This window comes from Leucoraja erinacea, chromosome 10, assembly GCF_028641065.1.
Source record: "Leucoraja erinacea ecotype New England chromosome 10, Leri_hhj_1, whole genome shotgun sequence".
In the NCBI taxonomy this organism is placed as follows: domain Eukaryota; kingdom Metazoa; phylum Chordata; class Chondrichthyes; order Rajiformes; family Rajidae; genus Leucoraja; species Leucoraja erinaceus.
In genome coordinates this window covers 16,956,109-16,976,189 of record NC_073386.1, presented here as the reverse complement: position 1 = coordinate 16,976,189, position 20,081 = coordinate 16,956,109, and the positions used below count along the sequence as shown (strand labels likewise).

Below are 20,081 nucleotides of genomic sequence, written 5' to 3'. Positions count from 1 at the left end.
AACCTTGGGTGGAGCGCAAAGTCTCCAGAGGTTTCTGTTAAGTGGGACCGGGGGGGGGGGGGGGTCCCGACACGAAACGTCGCCTGACCACGTCCACGGCTGATGTTGAGTTACTCCAGGACGTTGTGTCATTTGTTTTGTTGTAAATCCGCATCTGCAGTTCCTTGTGCCACCCAGCATACAGGCGTGGGTGTTGAAACTAAACAGTGAACCCGCCACCCAGATTTAAAGCTGTAAACGTGACAGCCAGCAAATATGGGAACAATCTGACTGCGATCGCATTGCCGCGCACACCCTGGTCAGGAACGCAGGAAGGCTGGTCACAGAGACAGAGGCAGAGACAGAGACAGAGACAGAGGCAGAGGCAGAGGCAGAGGCAGAGGCAGAGACAGGCGCAGAGACAGAGGCAGAGACAGGCGCAGAGACAGAGGCAGAGGCAGAGGCAGAGACAGAGGGCTTGTTCATCGGGAGCTCTCTATGTGAGCCGGAGATGGTGGAAGAGCAGGATCGGGACATCGAGATCCTCATTCAGGAGATGGATTACATCCCGGGCCATTTCCACCTGCAGTTGAATTTGAACTTCGAGCCGCAGATGCCGGAGCGGCTGCGGGGCAGGGACTATAAGCTGAAACGGCAGAGCCTGCAGCTGGAGGTCCCGCACCCAGCGCAGCGCCTCGCCCTCCGCAACCTGCTGGGCGTCCTGGCTTTCCACCTGGACGAGTACCAAGTGGCCGAAGAGCTCTTCTCCGGCGTGTGCCGGGAGGAGCCGGGCAACCTCAACGCCTGGGCTAACCTGGGCTACGTGTACGACCGGATGGAAAGGGAAGGGCCGGCGGCCGATTGCGTGGAGCGCCTGTCGCGGCTGATGGGGTTGAAACGGGACGGAGGCGAGACAGGGGACGCTGGGTCTCTGCTGCCGCTCCGCGCCGCCAGGTGTCTGGCTGAACACGCCCTCGCCAGCGCTCACGACGTCGGCTTGCAGAGCGAGGAAGACCACGCCAGCAAACTGCGCTCAGCCATAGGGCTCTATGACAAAGCTCTGCTGTATGGCAGGAACCAGGTGAGCGGGAGGTAGCCGCCGCGGCGTTTCCCGAGGTAATTAGTTAGTTGCCTAATTGTAGCTAATTACAAAATTAACCGTTGTGACCGAAATAGTAATAAACACTATTTTCAATGCAACAAATAATGGATAGAAAATTGGTTGGAAGACAGACAGCAAATAGTAGGAGTGAACTGGTCCATTTCAGAATGGCAGGTAGTGGCGAGTGGAGTGCCGGCAAGGTTCGGTGTTGGGGCTGCAACTATTTACCATATATATTAATGATTTGGAAGAGGGAATTAGGAGCAACACTCGCAAGTTTGCGGATGACACAAAGCTGGGTGGCAGTGTGAACTGTGAAGAGGATGTTAGGAGGTTGCAGGGTGACCTGGACAGGTTGAGACAGTGAGATTTAAAAATCATGTTATATTGTGAATTCTTGTGTGAATGGGATTAGTTTGTTATTTGGATACCTAGGCTATTTAAAAAAAATAGCCTTTTCTTAAGAAATGGATAGATGTTTAGATCTAGTAATTGACTTGATGAAACTGATGAATATGAATTTTTTTGTTGGGTGTTTACTATTTGTTTTAGCGTTTAGCTTTATCATTTCTACCTTTTGTTTTCTAAAACTGCAAATAATAACTTGTTTCTGTTAATGCTGTTTAGTGTTATTTTTCCTTTACATTTTAAACAGACGTCTCCGAAGAAGAAATGCAAAATTGTCAATCCAAATGCCCAGCAAAAGAGACCGATTTAGACAGCATTCACAGAGATTATCCGAATTTGGACTACTCCAAATGTGATGATCTACAGGACATTCTTAATGGGAAAGTAGTGGGTAGAAAGGCATGTCATGCGTGGTTTGAAGAGCAAAAACTTGTAGTTTACAAAATTGAAAAGTTGAGGAAAAACAAGGTGTACAGAGTTGCTTATTAGTTACAATCTGAGGAGTATGATGATGCTACTGATTTTTTTATTTATTTATTTATTAGAATCAAGTGTACTAAAATATAACCAGCGGCATATGATATAATACAGTTATTGTACAGCTTCAATTTTGATTTTAACTATTGTTGAGAGAAAAGAAGAAAGAAAAAGCAAGAGAGGAAAAGTGGTATGTGCAAGGATAGAACCCCTAGACTACCAAAGTGGTGTAGCCAAAGAGTGAGTAAGTAAAATAAATAAGGAAGACATAGAGAAATAAAGACAAAAACAGAAAGAAAAACAAAAGGTGGTGATATACCTGCCTCGCATTCCTCCCCACCCATCACCCAACCCGTAATTAGATTTAATTCCAAAATTGTGTTGCACCATACTATCCTTGTAATAAATCAATGAATGGCATCCATGTCTTCGAAAAATGCTCTGGTTTTTCTGCTAAGACAAGTCTAATATTTTCAAGATGTAGCGTCTCAGACATGTTTGTAATCCACATTTTAAAAGTAGGGACAGACGTATGTTTCCAAAATGTCAGTATACGTTTTTCGCCGTTATCAGGCCATAATTGAGGAAACGTCTTTGAAATATTGATAGCTCAGAGCTGGCTTCTGACGTTCCTAGAATAATCAATTCCGTGTCGGGGTCCAATTTTGTTTTTTGGGGTTTTTTGAGAGAATTTGTTCTATGCCTTGAAAATTCTCAAGATCAGAACTTTAATATTATTGTATTATATACTATAAGTCCATAACAGATAGGTAAATAAATTACAATTTGTAGCAATAGACCAAGTCTTTATGGAGAAGATCAGTTGCTAGCTGGTACATTGGCATATAGAAAACATAGAAACATAGAAATTAGGTGCAGGAATAGGCCATTCGGCCCTTCAAGCCTGCACCGCCAGTCAATATGATCATAGCTGATCATCCAACTCAATATCCTGTACCTGCCTTCTCTGCATACCCCTTGATCCATTTAGCCACAAGGGCCACATCTAACTCCCTCTTAAATATAGCCAATGAACTGGCCTCAACTACCTTCTGTGGCAGAGAGTTCCAGAGACTCAGCACTCTCTGCGTGAAAAATGTTTTTCTCATCTCGGTCCTAAACGATTTCCCCTTTATCCTTAAACTGTGACTCCTTGTCCTGGACTTCACCAACATCTGGAACAATCTTCCTTCATCTAGTCTGTCCAACCCCCTAAGAATTTTGTAAGTTTTTATAAGATCCCCCCTCAATCTTCTAAATTCTAGCGAGTACAAGCCGAGTCTATCCAGTCTTTCTTCATATGAAAGTCCTGACATCCCAGGAATCAGTCTGGTGAATCTTCTGTGTACCCCTCTAAGGCAAGAATGTCTTTCCTCAGATTTGGAGACCAAAACTGTACACAATACTCCAGGTGTGGTCTCACCAGTACCCTGTACAACTGCAGTAGAACCTCCCTGATCCTATACTCAAATCCTTTTGCTATAAATCCTTTTCCTATATCATAATCAGTAGCCAGTAACCCTTTGTTCAAGCCATCTATTATATATAAAGCGTTTACATATTGGTAAAGACTGGGAATCAAAAAACTTGGAGATCTTTACGATGGGAACTCTTCTCTCATTTCAAGAATTACAGTCGAAATATCACATGAAAGGTAATCAATATTTCAGATATCTTCAAATTCAAGACTATCTGAAAACATATACCCAGGACTACCAAACTTTGCTACCAGATATACTAGACGAAAGTATGAATAGAAATTCAGAGTCAAACAACTTAACATCATATTTGTATAACACCCTTCTAAATATAGAAATCCCATCGTCGGAAGCAATTAGAAGAGACTGGGAAGAAGAACTAAGCCTAGAAATTCCAAAAGACAGATGGGAAGAAAACCTTTTATATACACACAATTGTTCGATTAACGTTAGACATACATTAATTCAATTTAAAATACTGCATTTACTCTACTATTCAAAGTCTAAACTGAATAAGATCTTTCCAAATGTATCTCCTATTTGTGATATGTCTCCTTCAAGAAGCAACTATAACACATTCCTTCGCCTCTTGCATAAAATTACATAATTTTTGGAGAGGAATTTTTGAAATTCTCTCAAAAACACTAAAAACAAAATTGGACCCCCACACAGAATTGATTATTCTAGGAACGACAGAAGCCTGCTCTGAGCTATCGCCATTTCAAAGATGTTTCTTTAATTATGGCCTGATAACGGCAAAAAAACTAATACTAAAATTTTGGAAACATACATCTGTCCCTACTCTTAAAATATGGATTACAAACATGTCTGAGACACTACATCTTGAAAATATTAGACTTGTCTTAGCAGAAAAACCAGGGCATTTTTCGAAGACATGGATGCCATTCATTGATTTATTACAAGGATAGTATGGTGCAACACAATTTTGGAGTTAAATCTAATTACGGGTTGGGTGATGGGTGGGGAGGGATGCGAGGCAGGTATATCATCACCTTTTGTTTTTCTTTCTGTTTTTGTCTTTTTATTTCTCTACGTCTTCCTTATTTATTTTACTTACTCACTCTTTGGCTACACCACTTTGGTAGTCTAGGGGTTCTATCCTTGCACATGCCACTTTTCCTCTCTTGCTTTTTCTTTCTTCTTTTCTCTCAACTATAGATAAAATCAAAATTGAAGCTGTACAATAACTGTATTATATCATATGCCGCTGGTTATATTTTTGTACACTTGCTTCTAATAAATAAAATTTAAAAAAAAATAAAAAATCAGTAGCATCATCATACTCCTCAGATTGTAACCAATAAGCAACTTCTTACACCTTGTTTTTCCTCAACTTTTCAATTTTGTAAACTACAAGTTTTTGCTCTTCAAACCATGCATGACATGCCTTTCTACCCACTACTTTCCCATTAAGAATGTCCTGTAGATCATCACATTTGGAGTAGTCCAAATTCGGATAATCTCTGCGAATGCTGTCTAAATCGGTCTGGGCATTTGGATTGACAAATTTCCATTTCTTCTTCGGAGACATCTGTTTAAATGTAAAGGAAAAAATACACTGAACAGTATTAATAGAAACAAGTTATTATTTGCAGTTTTAGAAAAAAAGCTAGAAATGATAAAGTTAAATGCTAAAACAAATAGTAAATACCCCCAAAAAAAATCATATTCATCAGTTTCATCAAATCAATTCTAGATCTAAACATCTATCCATTTCTTAAGAAAAGGCTAAATTTTTTAAATAGCCTAAGTATCCAAATAACAAACTAATCCCATTCACACACAAATTCACAATATAACATGATTTTTAAATCTCACTGTCATGAACTTATATGCCAAATGGAAGGAATTTAATGTTTAATTCCCATAAATTAATCTAGAAACATCCATTCTCAATATAATCAAAATTACTATTTTTTGCACAATACATGTGACTAAAACGGTTGTGGATATTTAGTATAAAAATATTGATTATGGATAGGCTATTACACAAAATATAGACGATTTAGATGCTGTTATGACATGATTGTCCAAAACAAAAGAGAATTTTAATCATCTTGCAAGTGGGTGTTTCTGGAATGTGATCAATTGGAACGTTACCGTTGACATACATTTTAAGCCCATATCGGCAGGCAAGACACGGTCGAATTGTTTGGGGGTTAATTAACATTTTCGCATCGTAAAATTAAACTAAAACAACCCCAAGTAGCAAGATTATATGTGAAATATACGACTTGCCCTTTGTTTTGTCCTGATATTGCGATCCATCACGTTGAAGACGTTGAAGGCGTTAGAAGTCGGCTTTTACTTTAATCTAACGATTAAATTGTCCAGCGATTTATTTTATTTTTATTTTTTTTCCGATTGAAGTCTGATTGATTTTTCTTCATCGACCAGCAGCCCGAGGAAATCCCTCTCCGACAAACGATACAAACCTGCATTTTAATTCCCCCTCCCCCAAAGGCTCCAGAGTCATAGAAACATAAAAAATAGGTGCAGGAGGAGGCCATTCGGCCCTTCGAGCCAGCACCGCCATTCAATGTGATCATGGCTGATCATCCAAAATCAGTAACCCCATGCCTGCCTTCTCCCCATATCCCTTGATTCCACTAGCCGCTAGAGCTCTATCTAACTCTCTCTTAAATCCATCCAGTGACTTGGCCTCCACGGCCCTCTGTGGCAGGAAATTCCACAAATTCACAACTCTCTGGGTGAAAAAGTTTTTTCTCACCTCAGTCTTAAATGGCTCCCCCTTTATTCTATGACTGTGGCCCCTGGTTCTGGACTCACCCAACATTGAGAACATTTTTCCTGCATCTAGTTTATCCAGTCCTTTAATAATTTTATATGTTTCTATAAGATCCCCCTCATCCTTCTAAACTCCAGTGAATATAAGCCTAGTCTTTTCAATCTTTCCTCATATGAGAGTCCCGCCATCCCAGGGATCAATCTCGTGAGCCTACGCTGCACAGCCTCAATCACAAGGATGTCCTTCCTGAAGTTCTGAGACCAAAACTGTACATAATACTCCAGATGTGGTCTCACCCGAGCCCTATACAACTGCAAAAGAACCTCTACTCCTATACTGAAATCCTCTTGTCATGAAGGCCAACATTCCATTAGCTGTCTTCACTGCCTACTGTACCAGCACGCCAACTTTCAGTGACTGGTGTACAAGGACGCCTAGGTCTCGCTACACCTCCCCCTTGCCTAACCTAACCCCATTGAGATAATAATCTGCCCCCTTATTTTTGCCACCAAAGCGGATAACCTCACATTTATCTACATTATACTGCACCTGCCCACTCACTCAACCTGTCCAGGTCTCCCTGCAACCTCCTAACATCACAGTTCACACTGCCACCCAACTTTGTGTCAACCGCAAACTTGCTAGTGTTGCTCCTAATTCCCTCTTCCAAATCATTAATATATGGTAAACAGTTGCGGCCCCAACACCGAGCCTTGCGGCACTCCATTCGCCACTATCTGCCATTCTGAATAGGACCCGTTTGCTCCTACTCTTTGCTTCCTGTCTGCCGACCAATTTTCTATCCATGTCAACACCCTACCCCCAGTCGCACACACAGCCAGTGACAGATCTGCAGCCCCGCTGAAGGTAGGTTTTGTAACATCGCTAATGAAAGGCCAACATAGATACTGTAATTATGTTATAGCTTTATTTCTTTGTTACAGATACCCTCAGAAGAAAAAAGGAGTTGGTATTTTACAATGGCCACCATGTATATCAGGTAGGAGAAATTAATAATATCACCAGCTGAAATATTAGCATTTTTCTATCCCTCTAGTTCCACTGATCCCCATACTCCATGGAATCTAAACTATTTAGTTTAGTTTAGTCTCATTTAGTCCTCTTTATATTATTATACCAAGGTACAGTGAAAAACCTTTGTTGCGTGCTAATGAAGGGCCTGTCCCACTTTCCCAATTATTCACGAATTCTCCTGAGTTTTCCCCTTGATTCAAACTCGCAGAATGTTCGTAACGAGTCCGTAGGAGGCCGTACGAGTCCGTAGATATATCGTAGCAGCTCGTTATTCCAGCCGTTGGTACTCGGGGCATCAGGTAAGTCGGGACGTTTTTACCAGCCTGATAAAAAATGTCCACGAGTAAAAGAATAGCCCCGAGTACCTACGGCTGGCATAACGAGCCGCTACGATATATCTAGGGACTCCTACGGCCTCCTCCTACAGACTCGTTACGAACATTCTGCGAGTTTGAATCAAGGGGAAAACTCGGGAGAATTTGTGAATAACTCGTGAAAGTGGGACAGGCCCTTTAGTCAGTGGAAAGACAATACATGATTACAATCCAGCCATTCACAATGTAGAGATACATGATAAATGGAATAATGTGAATAACATTAAGTGCAAGTTTGGAAAAGTCGGATCAAAGATAGTCTCCTATGAGGTAGATAGTCGATCAGGTTATTGGTTGGATGGTTCAGTTGCCAGATAACAGCTGGGAAGAAACTGTCCCTGAATCTGAAGGTGTGCTTTTTCACACTTCTACACCTCTTCCCTGAGGGGAGAGGGGAGAAGAGGGAGTGGCCGGGGTGTGACTGCTCCTTGACCATCTGAGACGCCAATCTTATTTAATCCAAGACAGAATTTTTTTTACTTTGTTTCTACATTCCTCAGATTTTTTGTTTAGCTTTCTCTTCTTCTCTGGTAGACTGGATGGAATGTTAATGAACACGAGAGGCCCTGATCAGAAGCGCCTGCTGTCTTTCAATAGAGCTCTAGCATTACTGCGGGAGGTGCTGAAGTCTGACAGTGCTGAATACCAAGGTAGTGTAAGAGGTTGTGTGCCCTCGAAAGAAAATAAAGTGGAATATCAGATTAACTCATACCGTACCATGAAAATACTTTCATTAGCTATGTTAGTTAAGGAGTCATTGAGTCTTGCCCACTATCCCACACCGGCCAACATGTCCCATCTAGACTAGTCCCATCTACCTGCTTGCATTGTTACTGCTTCTAATGAAAGAAAACAACACAAAGCACTAATATCATGAAATAAGAAGGAATCACAGATGTTGGTTTACCAAAGAAAGACACCAGGTGCTGGAGTAACTCAGCAGGTCAGGCAGCATCTCTGGAGAACATGAATAGGTGATGTTTTGGGTCAAGATCCTTCTTCAGACTAATATCATGAATATATAATATAACCCATTGCGTATAATATACTAATGTCATGATTAATATAATATATAAATACAATATATAACATAAAATATATATATATAATATTAATATATAATACACTAATATTATGCTCTTTAATTATTACTGATAGTTTGCTTTGAACTTGTACATATTTTGCATTTTTCTGTGTTAGGTATTATCCTGTTATTTGTCAGATTCATATCTGTTGAGATGAGGAGAATGAAGATTAATTGAACGGTGGAAATAGCAGGGTCCCTCGATATTGGAGATATTGTTGGTGGGGTGGAATGGTGGCTTGAGGTGGTAGTAAAGGTGGAGTGATCCAGAGTGAACTAGGACATAGTAATGACAGGGGAGCTAAAAAAGTAACAGCACAAGAAACTGCAGATGCTGGAATCTTGAGCAAAAATCAAACTGCCAGAGGAACTCAGCAGGTCAGGCAGCATCTGTGGAGAGAACGGACAGATGAAATTTCAATTTTGGATCGCCCTTCAACCTGTAGAAAGGTCCCAACTCAAAACTTAATCTGTAGGAAAGAACTGCAGATGCTGGTTTAAATCGAAGATAGACACAAAATGCTGGAGTAATTCATGGTCGAGACGTTTCTGGTCGAGACCCTTCTTCAGACTTCAAAACCTCATCTGTTCATTTCCTCCACAGATGCTGCTGTTTGTTTTAGCCAAAAAAGCAAACAGTTTGCCCTATAAAGTCATTGACATATACAGTATTAAAATTTAATTTTATTAATTAAAAACTAAGGCTAGAAGTTATTGATAAGCCCATTTCCATTCCTTGTTTGTTTTCTTTTTTCCAGCTCTTGCTTGGTGCTATCTGGGAATGATGTTGGAGCGGAAGGATTCTTTTCCCAGTACTCCAATGGCAATCCATGATTGTGGCTTTTCTGGGACTGATCCACTGGATTGTTATGGACAGGTTAGTTTCACTAGAATTAAGTGTGAGAAAATCATTGTTTGAAGCATTTCAATGACCAACAGTTGGGAACTCAGCTCCGACCATAAAGGGGAATATCTGTGTGTCTGATATGCCTTATCTGTCAGAAAAGGAAGAGCTTCATTTTCATGGTTCCCTGTGAATAAAACAAATATCGGAACTTAATATAGATTATGGTCCTAGATGAGACCATAGTGGTCCTGGATCATAACAGGATGTTAATTGAAAGGGGGAAATTGGAAATTTTGTAGGCTATTTTAAATTAGATTTGGCAACTTCGAGATGCTTTGTAGTTGTAAGTAATTGCAGAGTAATTGTGAGTAATTGCAGAGTAATTTAGCTCTGAACTACACTGCCTTAGAAAAAACCATCTTATATCAATGGACATCCATACACAAAATCAAGCTCCTGTTATGAACACCCCATCTCGGGCTAATATCCATTTTTAATTCAAAGATTCTTTGATATTTAAATCTAAGTACTGTATGGTGTTTATAATTTTAGACCTGTTTCAGTGATTTCATTATTTTTTAAATTAAAGATATTAATTTGTTTAATTAATTACGTGAGCATCGACACTGGATTTTGTTTGAGAAAAGTTTTGTTTTAACCTTTGCCACTAGTGCATTGCCGTGTGGTGCACGGGAGATACTCTGATAGATTGTTTCAACAACACCACGTAAGCCCACAGCCTCTTCCCTGAAGAAGGACAAGGCTGAAATGTGTAGAGGAACACCACCAGTCGTAGATTCACTTGCAGGTTGCACAGCATATTGACTTGGAAGTATGTCATGACAGATCAAGTTGAGAAGGCCATTAAAAAAGGCAAACGTTCCAATCACTCCTTTAGTGCTGTGTTATTGGAAGCATTGTACAAGCTTTATTGAAATGATGTGGGCAGATCGAGCTACCGCACACCAGGAAATATGCTAATACCTTAGAAAGGGTGCTAAGGAAATTTAATATAGTGTTGTTGGGGAACAGAAAAGTTCAAGAGAAGATTTGTATTAAGGGTTTAAATACAAATTAAGGTGAATGACAGTGGCTTTCAGAAAATAAACAGGGCATTGGGAGAAATATGACGGCAGGGATGGAAAATGAGTGGGCTATAAGGAAACAAAGGGACGAAACAAAGAGAAAATAAGTGGCCTTTCTCAGTTAACATGTTGCAATGAGTGGTGTGCTAAGGAATTGTTATTTGGGTTTCAATTGTTAACGGTTTGTTAACAATATGATGTGGATGAAGAGGCAGAGATAGGAGAAGAAGCAAATTGCTAAATTTGCTGATTATGGTTCCTCTAGTGGTAGAACCTAAAACTGCTCGAAAATAAACCATCACCAGTTTATGCAAGAGATGAGTTTAAATTGTTTCTCAAAGAGAGCCAAGAGCCTTTGAAACTCTCTTGCTCAAACAGCAATGGTGACACGTCCTTTGAATTTTTTAATACGGGCACAGAAACACTCTTGAGAAGCAAGCAGATGAACTGTGGGTTAATCATAATGTGGATTTGCAGCTGTAATTAGATCAGCTATGATTTTATTTAATGGCAGAGGGGCTGAGTGCCCTATTCCTGCTCTAAATTCAACTGACCTCAAGGCCTGTACTCACTGGAATTTTGAAGGATGAAGGGGATTCTCATTGAAACCTACCGGATAATTCCCCACAGCCATCAGGCTATTAAACCTGGCTCGGACAAAACTCTGATTATTAATAACCCATTTTTCTGTTATTTGCACTTTATCAGTTTATTTATTCATGTGTGTATTTATATCATGGTATATGGACACACTTATCTGTTTTTGTAGTAAATGCCTACTATGTTCTGTGTGCTGAAGCAAAGCAAGACTTTCATTGTCCTACACAGGAACACATGACAATAAACTCACTTGAACTTGAACTTGAACTTGAAAGACCTACATGGAGTGGATGTGGAAAGGATGTTTCCAGGAATGGGAAAATTTAGGACCAGAGGGCACAGCCTCAGAATAAAAGGACGTACCTTTAGAATGGAGATCAGAATGAATTTCTTTAGCCAGAGGATGGGAATTTGTTGCCACAGAGGGTGGTGGAAGGCAAGACATTAGGTATTTTTAAAGCAACAATTGATTGGTTCTTGATTAGGAAGGGCATCAAAGGTTCCAGGGAGAAGGCAGGAAATGAGGTTGAGAGGGAAAATAGATCAGCCATGATTGAATGGTGGAGTAGACTCGATGGGCTGAATGGTGTAATTCAACTCCTATTCTTATGGTCTTATAGAACATACAGCAATCTAATATAACAACCAGATCTATCAAGTGCGACCAGTTTGTGGTAGTACTAACAGCGATTTGGTGGGATGGGGTGAAGTGCAAGGAGGGGTGGGGGTAAACTATATTAATATAAGCCAGGCAGTAGCAATACACACTGGTGGAGGCGAGCGAGGCTGCAGGTGAGTGGAGAAAAGCTATTAAACTTAGCGATAGAAAGCTGAACCTTCTCATCAGTGAAATGAACAACAAGAGAGAGGTGGTACAAAGGGACTGCAGATGCTGGAATCTTGAGTGTTGTGTTTGTTACAGATACATTGAAAGTTAAAACTCCTTACTTCAGCATTAATTACCCTCTAGGAGGCACCGCAACAGAATGTCCCATTACTGCCATGAAATTTGATCAATGAACACCAACTTTGGTTGTGTTTGTTACAGATACGTATGTAAAATGAAATGCTGCTATACAGTCATTCCTGGAAACCTATCTGTTTTGCCAAAAACCTCTAACTTTAAAACGGGTTGAAGATGATATTTTAATGGCACATTATATATATATGTATCTAATTTGCTTCTCTTTTGTGAACTTTCCAGGCAATTGAAACAGCAAAAACAGATCCATTCATACTGAATCAGCTTGCCAAAATCTTTCATTTCCTTGGGAAACAGGACATGGCAATTGGCATTTGTAACATGGCCTTGAATATTCTTCCAGATCCCCAAACAAACTGGCAGGCTTACAGCACCAGGGCAAAGGTATCTGCGTCCCAACATTTGTTAATATAAAGCATAAATCACCTATTCACACTAGTTTTATGTTATCTCTCTTTTGCAATCACTCCCTACACTGTAAGGGCAAGTTATGGAAATAAATTAATCTTTGGGATGTGGAAGGAAATCGGAGCACCCGGAGGAAACCAACATAGGGAGAATGTGCAAACTTTATACAGGCAGCACCTGAGATCAGGAACTCAAGTGTTGTGAGGTAGCAGCATTATCATCTGTGCCACTGCGCTACCCACCATCACCTTCCACTATTATCAATGTTGGCGGGTGTGTGACAGATAGGTATGTGTAGACATGGTAAGCCTAGCAAGCAGGGACAGGAGAAAAGCAATACTAGAAGCGAGAAAAACGCTATAGAAATCTGAAAACATTTGGTCTAATTTCACCCAGAAGTGAGTGATCAATAACATGATCTTTTCCAGAGCTCTCGAGAGGATTTTGACAGGGGAACTGCACAACCTCAGAGGTCATTAAAAAAAAGTTACAGAGTGCTGGAGTACCTCAGCGGGTCAGGCAGCATCCCTGGAGAACATGGACAGTTGATGTTTTGGGTCGATACCTTTCTTCGGGCTTTTCTTTTGCTCTTGAATCTTTTCATCAATCTGCCTCCATCTGCCTTTTTCTTCACTGTTTACCCACAGTTTTTGTGCAAACCAACCTCCCTTCCCTTGACTCCATCTACACTTCACGCCACCTCAGCAAGGCCACCAGCAGAATCAAGGGCGAAATCTCACCCCAATCGCTTCCCCTTCTCCCCACCTCCATCAGGCAAGGGACAGACGTTTGAAAATGCAAACCTCCCTGATTCAGAGACAGTTTCTTCCCTGCTGCATTCAGGCAACTGAACCATCCTTTCACCAACTAGAGAGTGATCCCGACCTACCATCTACCTCAGGGGAGACCTTCAGACTGTCTATAATCGGACTTCACCGAACTTTGTGACTAAATGTTATCCCCTTTATCCTGTGTTTGTACACTGTGGATTGTAATAATGTATAGTCTTTTCCCTGACTGGTTAGCATGCAACAACAAAGCCTTTCACTGTACCTCGGTACGTGACAAAAATACACAATTCTAAACTAAATTATTCTCCTCTCCCTGCCCATACAGGTACTGAAAATGTATATATTTGTCAGGAAGACTAAGAGGAAATGTTAATTAAAGGGTATGATTACAAACCAAGTCAGAAAGGGAGAGACCTGAAAGAGATTGTCCCACTAATCTTTAAAGGTAGTAGGGCAAACTGATTTGACTGTCTTAAAAGAAAGTCACATGGCATCATAAATATAGGCAGAGAATTAGACAAGAAAATTAAGATAAATCTTATGTGACAATAATAGACACATAGAAACATAAAAAATAGGTGCAAGAGTAGGCCATTCGGCCCTTCGAGCCTGCACCGCCATTCAATATGATCATGGCTGATCATCCAACTCAGTATCCTGTACCTGCCTTCTCTTCATACCCCCTGATCCCTTTAGCCACAAGGGCCACATCTAACCCCCTCTTAAATATAGCCAATGAGCTGGCCTCAACGACATTCTGTGGCAGAGAATTCCACAGATTCACCACTGTCTGTGTAAAAAATGTTTTTCTCATCTCAGCCCTAAAAGATTTCCCCTTTATCCTTAAACTGTGACCCCTTGTTCTGGACTTCCCCAGCATCGGGAACAATCTTCCTGCATCTAGCCTGTCCAACCCCTTAAGAATTTTGTAAGTTTCTATAAGATCCCCCCTCAATCTTCTAAATTTTATACGACTAATAAACTAAACTAAACTGTTTCGGACATCTTCTGCAGTACTGTAAGCATCTGCAATTGGATTTAATTAACTTGGTAACTGGGGTTAATGTGGGACAGTGTGAGGTAACAGGCAGCTGATGCCAAATGGTCATGGACTTGGAGGAATGTAAACACAGGTCAGAAATAGAATTTTGGCAAAATTGGTTCGGATGGATTGGAAATGGGTTTATAAGTCTCGATCAAAAGAGTGATAAGAAGCGAGGACCTGAGACAAAGCAAGGATTTTAAATGAGGGGCACTGGGGAACAGGAAAGTAACATTTAGCTAATGGGACTAAAGATGGAAATTAGCTACTGGCTATAATCTTGCATATTTACATGTACATTTTCATTAATGTTTATTAATGTTTATTAATATGCACTGTCCCTGTTTAAATAAAATTAACAAAAAAACCCTCACAGATGAACAAACAGGATAGGATGAGTTTATAAAGTGAGGAAGATTTAATTCTGATCTCAGAGGAGAAAGCTCTTGCGCCAAGTAGTTAATATTTTTGCTTATATTTGTTTTTCCAGGTTTATGTAAAGCAGTATATGCAAGACCTTGAGCGTGTCAAGAGAAGTCAGGGTGGGGTGCCTGACAGGCGGTTGCTAACTGAAGCAAAGGCTGACTTGGATTTAATATTGCTTGCGTGGCCCTGCCTGAAAACATACCTGGATATGGGGCAGGTGAGCATTGACTGTGAATGAGAATTGGGACATTTACATTTATTACAGTCGTGGGAGAACTGCTCCAACATCAGAGCTGACAGGATATATTTACATTAACTCACTTCAGCTCCTGAGAGTTGTTCTTAATCTAATCCATTCAGCGTGTGTAAATCAAGTCAATGGTGTGTAAAATCAGGTGGATTGTGAAAAGACATGAATCTACCCTGCAACACTGGTCAGATTATGTAATCTCAGTGTTTAAAGATTCAATCCTGAGAAATTAAAAATCAATGACAGATAATAATTTAAAGCTGGCCACTGCTGATGGCTGAGTATGTTATGATTAATGAATGATAGTCAGGATATCCTGCAACTCACTGTACTGAAATAATGCAGAGTAAAGTATTAAAATACTGCTCTTGTGGCGTTTCATCTACTTTCATAAATGTGCCGCAAGATATTCATTATCCCTGGTGGAATAGTAATCTCATTGCAACCATCCGAATAGGATTGCATGGTGGTGCAGTGGTAGAGTTGAAACTTCACAATGATAGAGATATCTGGGTTTGATTCTGATTACAATTGTTGTTTGCATGGTGTTTCGTTTTTTTTTTAGTTTAGATTAGCTTATTGTCACGTTTGCGCATTCTCCCCGTGACTGCATGGGTTTTCTCCTGGTGCTCTGGTTTCCTCGCACATTCCAAATGCGTGCAGGTTTGCTGGTCAATTGGCTTCAGTGAATTGTCGCTGGTTATGTCGGAGAGAACTCGTGGACGGGTGATGGATGGTTGGTCAGCATGGACCTCATTTCCATGTTATGTCTATAAACCAAAACTAAACTAAACTAACTAGTTAAAAGCCTAGATAGAGTGGTTGTGGAGAGGATAAGCGGGAGAGTGTAGTGCCAAATTGCACAGCCTCAGAATAAAAGGACATACCTGTACCATTTAAATGGAGATGAGGAGGATTTTCTTTAGCCCGAAGGTGGTGAATCTGTGGAGTTCATTGTCACATATGGATGTGGAAGCTGCCGTTGGGTATTTATAAAGCGGAGATTGATAGGCAGTGTGGGGGGGGGGGGAGGGGAGAGGGGAGGGGGGCCTGCTGCCAGATGTGGTGGCAGACAGTAGACAGCACTGTTCAGTGAACTTTTGTAACTTTGTCAGCGCCACACTGTGGCGACACTTGTGTACTGCCTAGGTGTGGTCTGCTATATGATTTTTCTGGGTTATATGCAAAGCCAAACATTTTATTCTACCTACTCACATGTGATAATAAAGTATCATTGAATCGTTGAATTGTGGTTGTTGATTAGTAATGCATGGTTTGAGTGCATGAGTATAGAATGCATGAGTATAGAAGCTGGGATGTAATGTTAAAATTGTACAAGGCATCGGTGAGACCAAATCTGGAGTATGGTGTACAATTTTGGTCGCCCAATTATAGGAAGGATGTCAACAAAATAGAGAGAGTACAGAGGAGATTTACTAGAATGTTGCCTGGGTTTCAACAACTAAGTTACAGAGATAGGTTGAATAAGTTAGGTCTTTATTCTCTGGAGCGCAGAAGGTTAAGGGGGGACTTGATAGAGGTCTTTAAAATGATGAGAGGGATAGACAGAGTTGATGTGGACAAGCTTTTCCCTTTGAGATAGGGAAGATTCAAACAAGAGGACATGACTTCAGAATTAAGGGACAGAGGTTTAGGGGTAATATGAGGGGGAACTTCTTTACTCAGAGAGTGGTAGCGGTGTGGAATGAGCTTCCAGTGGAAGTGGTGGAGGCAGGTTCATTGGTATCATTTAAAAATAAATTGGATAGGCATATGGTTGAGAAGGGAATGGAGGGTTATGGTATGAGTGCAGGCAGGTGGGGCTAAGGGGAAAAAAAGGTTGTTCGGCACGGACTTGTAGGGCCGAGATGGCTTGTTTCCGTGCTGTAATTGTTATATGGTTATATGGTTATAGTAAGGATGTCAATGGTTATGGATAGAAGGCAGGAGCATGGTGTTGAAATGGCAAGATGGATCATGATCAAATGGCGAACCAGACTTGATGGGCCAAATGGCCTAATTCTGCTCCAATGTCTTATGATCTTATGGTCTATAGAGGGGGACTAACCTAATTCTGTATCGTTGACAGGTCTGTTACTACATGGGTGTTGATGCTGTGCAGGAACTTCAACCTGTGGATGAAAATGCTCTAAACAGTGCCTTGGTTTTTTTTGCTAAAGCCATGGAATATGATCCCGGAGACACTCTGCCTGAGATCCAGGTCCTGCGAGGGAAATGCTTGCAGGTCAAAGGTGAGGAACGCAATGCTGCCGAATGCTTCAAGCAGGCCATCGAGCTGGACGATGTGGGGTCACAGTACTCCGAGAGCTTCCACCGCCTCATGGAGTCGCTGCTGTCACTGTTCATCCAGGGAAAATCCAGCGAGGAGACGATTATCCTCGAAGTGGAAGAGTGGATAGAAAAGGCTGTGACAAAGTATCAACTCGAGAGAATCAAACAAGAATTGCGTAATATTTGTCTAAATCATATGCCAAAGATTTTGCAACTCTCCAGGGCTATGATCAAGGCTGGGAAGTTGCAACTGGTAAACTTATTGTTGGAAATAATGAGCCCCGACACATCTGAGCCACCAAAAACTTGAACAAGCAATGAATTCCAGGAAGACTTCCTCTGCAGTATTTAAACCCAATGGGCACTTTGCCAATTGTCCTTGCCAATTGCCGTTTTTTGCTGTATCTTCAGATGAAACAAACTTTGGATAGTCTGCAAGCAAATTATAAACATCTTTCCACAACCATTTTACCTCTCTGGTGACTGAGCAGGGAAAACGAGATTGGTATGAAAGTAGTACTTTCAAAGTACCCATTTTTATGACTGTGGGTACAAGTTCAACCTATCTCAAGACTCTTTGTCACAGACAGACTCAGTCAACACAGAGTTCTGAATAGATAGAAAATAAAAATAAAAATTGACAGCCAATTTCCAACAGAATTAATTGGTGTTTGATAAAACTGATGCAGCAGTGACCAAGTTATGTTATTCATATTTAATGTAGAGCATGGATTTGAAATGAGGCAGGAAACAGGTCTTTACATATTCATGGCCTATAATGACACCAATGCAATAATCTGGAGGAACTCAATGGGTCAGGCAGCATCTGCGGAAGGAAATGGATGGACGATGTTTTGGGTTGTGAACCTTCTTCAGCAATTTTTTTTTTGCTGTAGTCTATGATATCTGTGCACTTTCATCGCAAACGTTTTAAACTTTTGAACAGTCAGGGATTAAAAATTGAAGTACAATCCCAAGAAGAACAGGGTACCGATATTTTATACAGAACTTTTTATGGTATATTCCTCAAATGTCCTACATCCAAATTATACTATGTTAATGATGTTCCCATGCCAATGTAAGGAATAGACATGGCAGAACTAAAATTTACTGCGTTTTCCCATAAAATGGTTGCTGACTGCCCTTATAACCAGCCCCTGGTTAAGCATCAATAAATTAAATTTGATGCTCTTCTATCTATATAATCTGTGTGGAGTTTGCATGATTTCCCTGTGACCATGTAGATTTCCTCCAGGTGCTCCAGTTTCAGGCAAGAGATACCGTAGCATCAAAGCCCAGACTATAAGACTGCTAAACAGCTTCCTGCCACAGGCTGAGGCTGCTAAACAGTCAATCTGTACTCACAGTCATCTGATTCTGCGGCTTTGCATTGACATTTTAATAACTCTGACACTGGCCACTCAAATCAGCTGCCCTGGACATTTTAATGATTGGTTTTACTGTATTTTAATGTTGCTGTTTTACCTGCTTTTAACTATTTATGCTGTTTCATCAGGGACTGGATTGTTTTTTATTGTTATTATGTGTGAAATGTTTTAAGTTTCATGTCCGAAGCTCCGGTATTCCCTGGGAAACGTCTTCTCATTTTGCACTGTGCAACTGTTGCTTTGCAAGATGACAATAAAGGTTGATTTGATTTGATTTGATTTGATTTCCTCCCATATCTCAAAGACATGCGAGTTTCGGGGCAATTGGCCTCTGTAATTGCCCTTTGTGAATAGGCAGTGTACGAGAAAATGGGATAACATTGAACTAGTGTGAATAGGGATCAATAGTCGGCATGGACCCGGTGGGCTGAAGAACTTGTTTTCGTGGTGTATCTCAAAACAAAACTAAACTAAACTAATTCAAAGTGACAGAAGTGATTAGCAATAAAAGTGATCCCTCTTGGCGAAAACAACTTTTCCATCATGGGCAAACATAGAGAAATAGGTGAACTGATTTTGTCATTAATATGTTTAAGAAGGAACTGCAGATGCTGGAAAATCGAAGGTAGACAAAAATGCTGGAGAAACTCAGCGGGTGAGGGAGCATTTATGGAGCGAAGGAAATAGGCAACGTTTCGGGTCGCGACCCTTCTTCAGACTGATGTGAAGGGGGGGGGGGGGGCGGAAGAAGAAAGGAAGGGGCGGGGATAAGGGGGCTGAGGGAGAGCTGAGAAGGGGAGGAGAAAGCAGGGATTACCTGGAATTAGAGAAGTCAATCTTCATACCGCTGGGGTGTAAACTGCGAAATATGAGGGGCTGCTCCTCCAATTTACGGTGGTCCTCACTCTGGCCATGGAGGAGGCCCAGGACAGAAAGGTCAGATTCAGAATGGGAGGGGGAGTTGAAGTGCTGTGCAACCGGGAGATCAGGTTGGTTAATGCGAACAGAGCGGAGGTGTTGGGCGAAGCGATCGCCAAGCCTACGCTTGGTCTCACCGATGTAGAGCAGCTGACACCTAGAGCAGCGGATGCAATAGATGAGGTTGGAGGAGGTGCGGGTGAACCTCTGCCGCACCTGGAAAGACTGCTTGGGTCCTTGAATGGTGTCAAGGGGGGAGGTAAAGCAGCAAGTGTAGCATTTCCTGCGGTTGCAAGGGAAAGTGCCAGGAGAGGGGGTGTTTGGGTGGGAAACGTAGAAACATAG

The 20,081-nt window shown here is 41.2% G+C and overlaps 1 protein-coding gene across 3 annotated transcripts; it reads left to right on the top strand.

Annotated features, from left to right (window-relative positions):
* Positions 1-403: 403 nt before the first annotated feature.
* Positions 404-19,117, top strand: ttc22 (tetratricopeptide repeat domain 22). Of its 3 annotated transcripts, XM_055641584.1 has the most exons (7): positions 404-1,060; positions 7,159-7,214; positions 8,158-8,273; positions 9,466-9,584; positions 12,444-12,605; positions 14,953-15,105; positions 17,228-19,114. In XM_055641584.1, the coding sequence occupies exons 1-7, from the start codon at positions 491-493 to the stop codon at positions 17,738-17,740; spliced, it is 1,689 nt and encodes a 562-aa protein (XP_055497559.1). In that variant the 5' UTR covers positions 404-490; the 3' UTR covers positions 17,741-19,114. The 3 variants fall into 3 exon arrangements, with proteins under 3 accessions (XP_055497559.1, XP_055497561.1, XP_055497560.1); XM_055641586.1 differs by lacking the exon at positions 12,444-12,605 and having other exon boundaries at positions 17,228-19,117; XM_055641585.1 differs by lacking the exon at positions 14,953-15,105 and having other exon boundaries at positions 17,228-19,117.
* Positions 19,118-20,081: the final 964 nt, after the last annotated feature.

Excerpts from the sequence above, each read along its gene's own strand:
- ttc22 (XM_055641584.1), top strand. The coding sequence starts at position 491 with ATGGTGGAAGAGCAGGATCGGGACATCGAGATCCTCATTCAGGAGATG. Across the intron at positions 1,061-7,158 it reads TGCTGTATGGCAGGAACCAG|ATACCCTCAGAAGAAAAAAG; the intron begins GTGAGCGGGAGG and ends TCTTTGTTACAG. Across the intron at positions 7,215-8,157 it reads ATGGCCACCATGTATATCAG|ACTGGATGGAATGTTAATGA; the intron begins GTAGGAGAAATT and ends CTTCTCTGGTAG.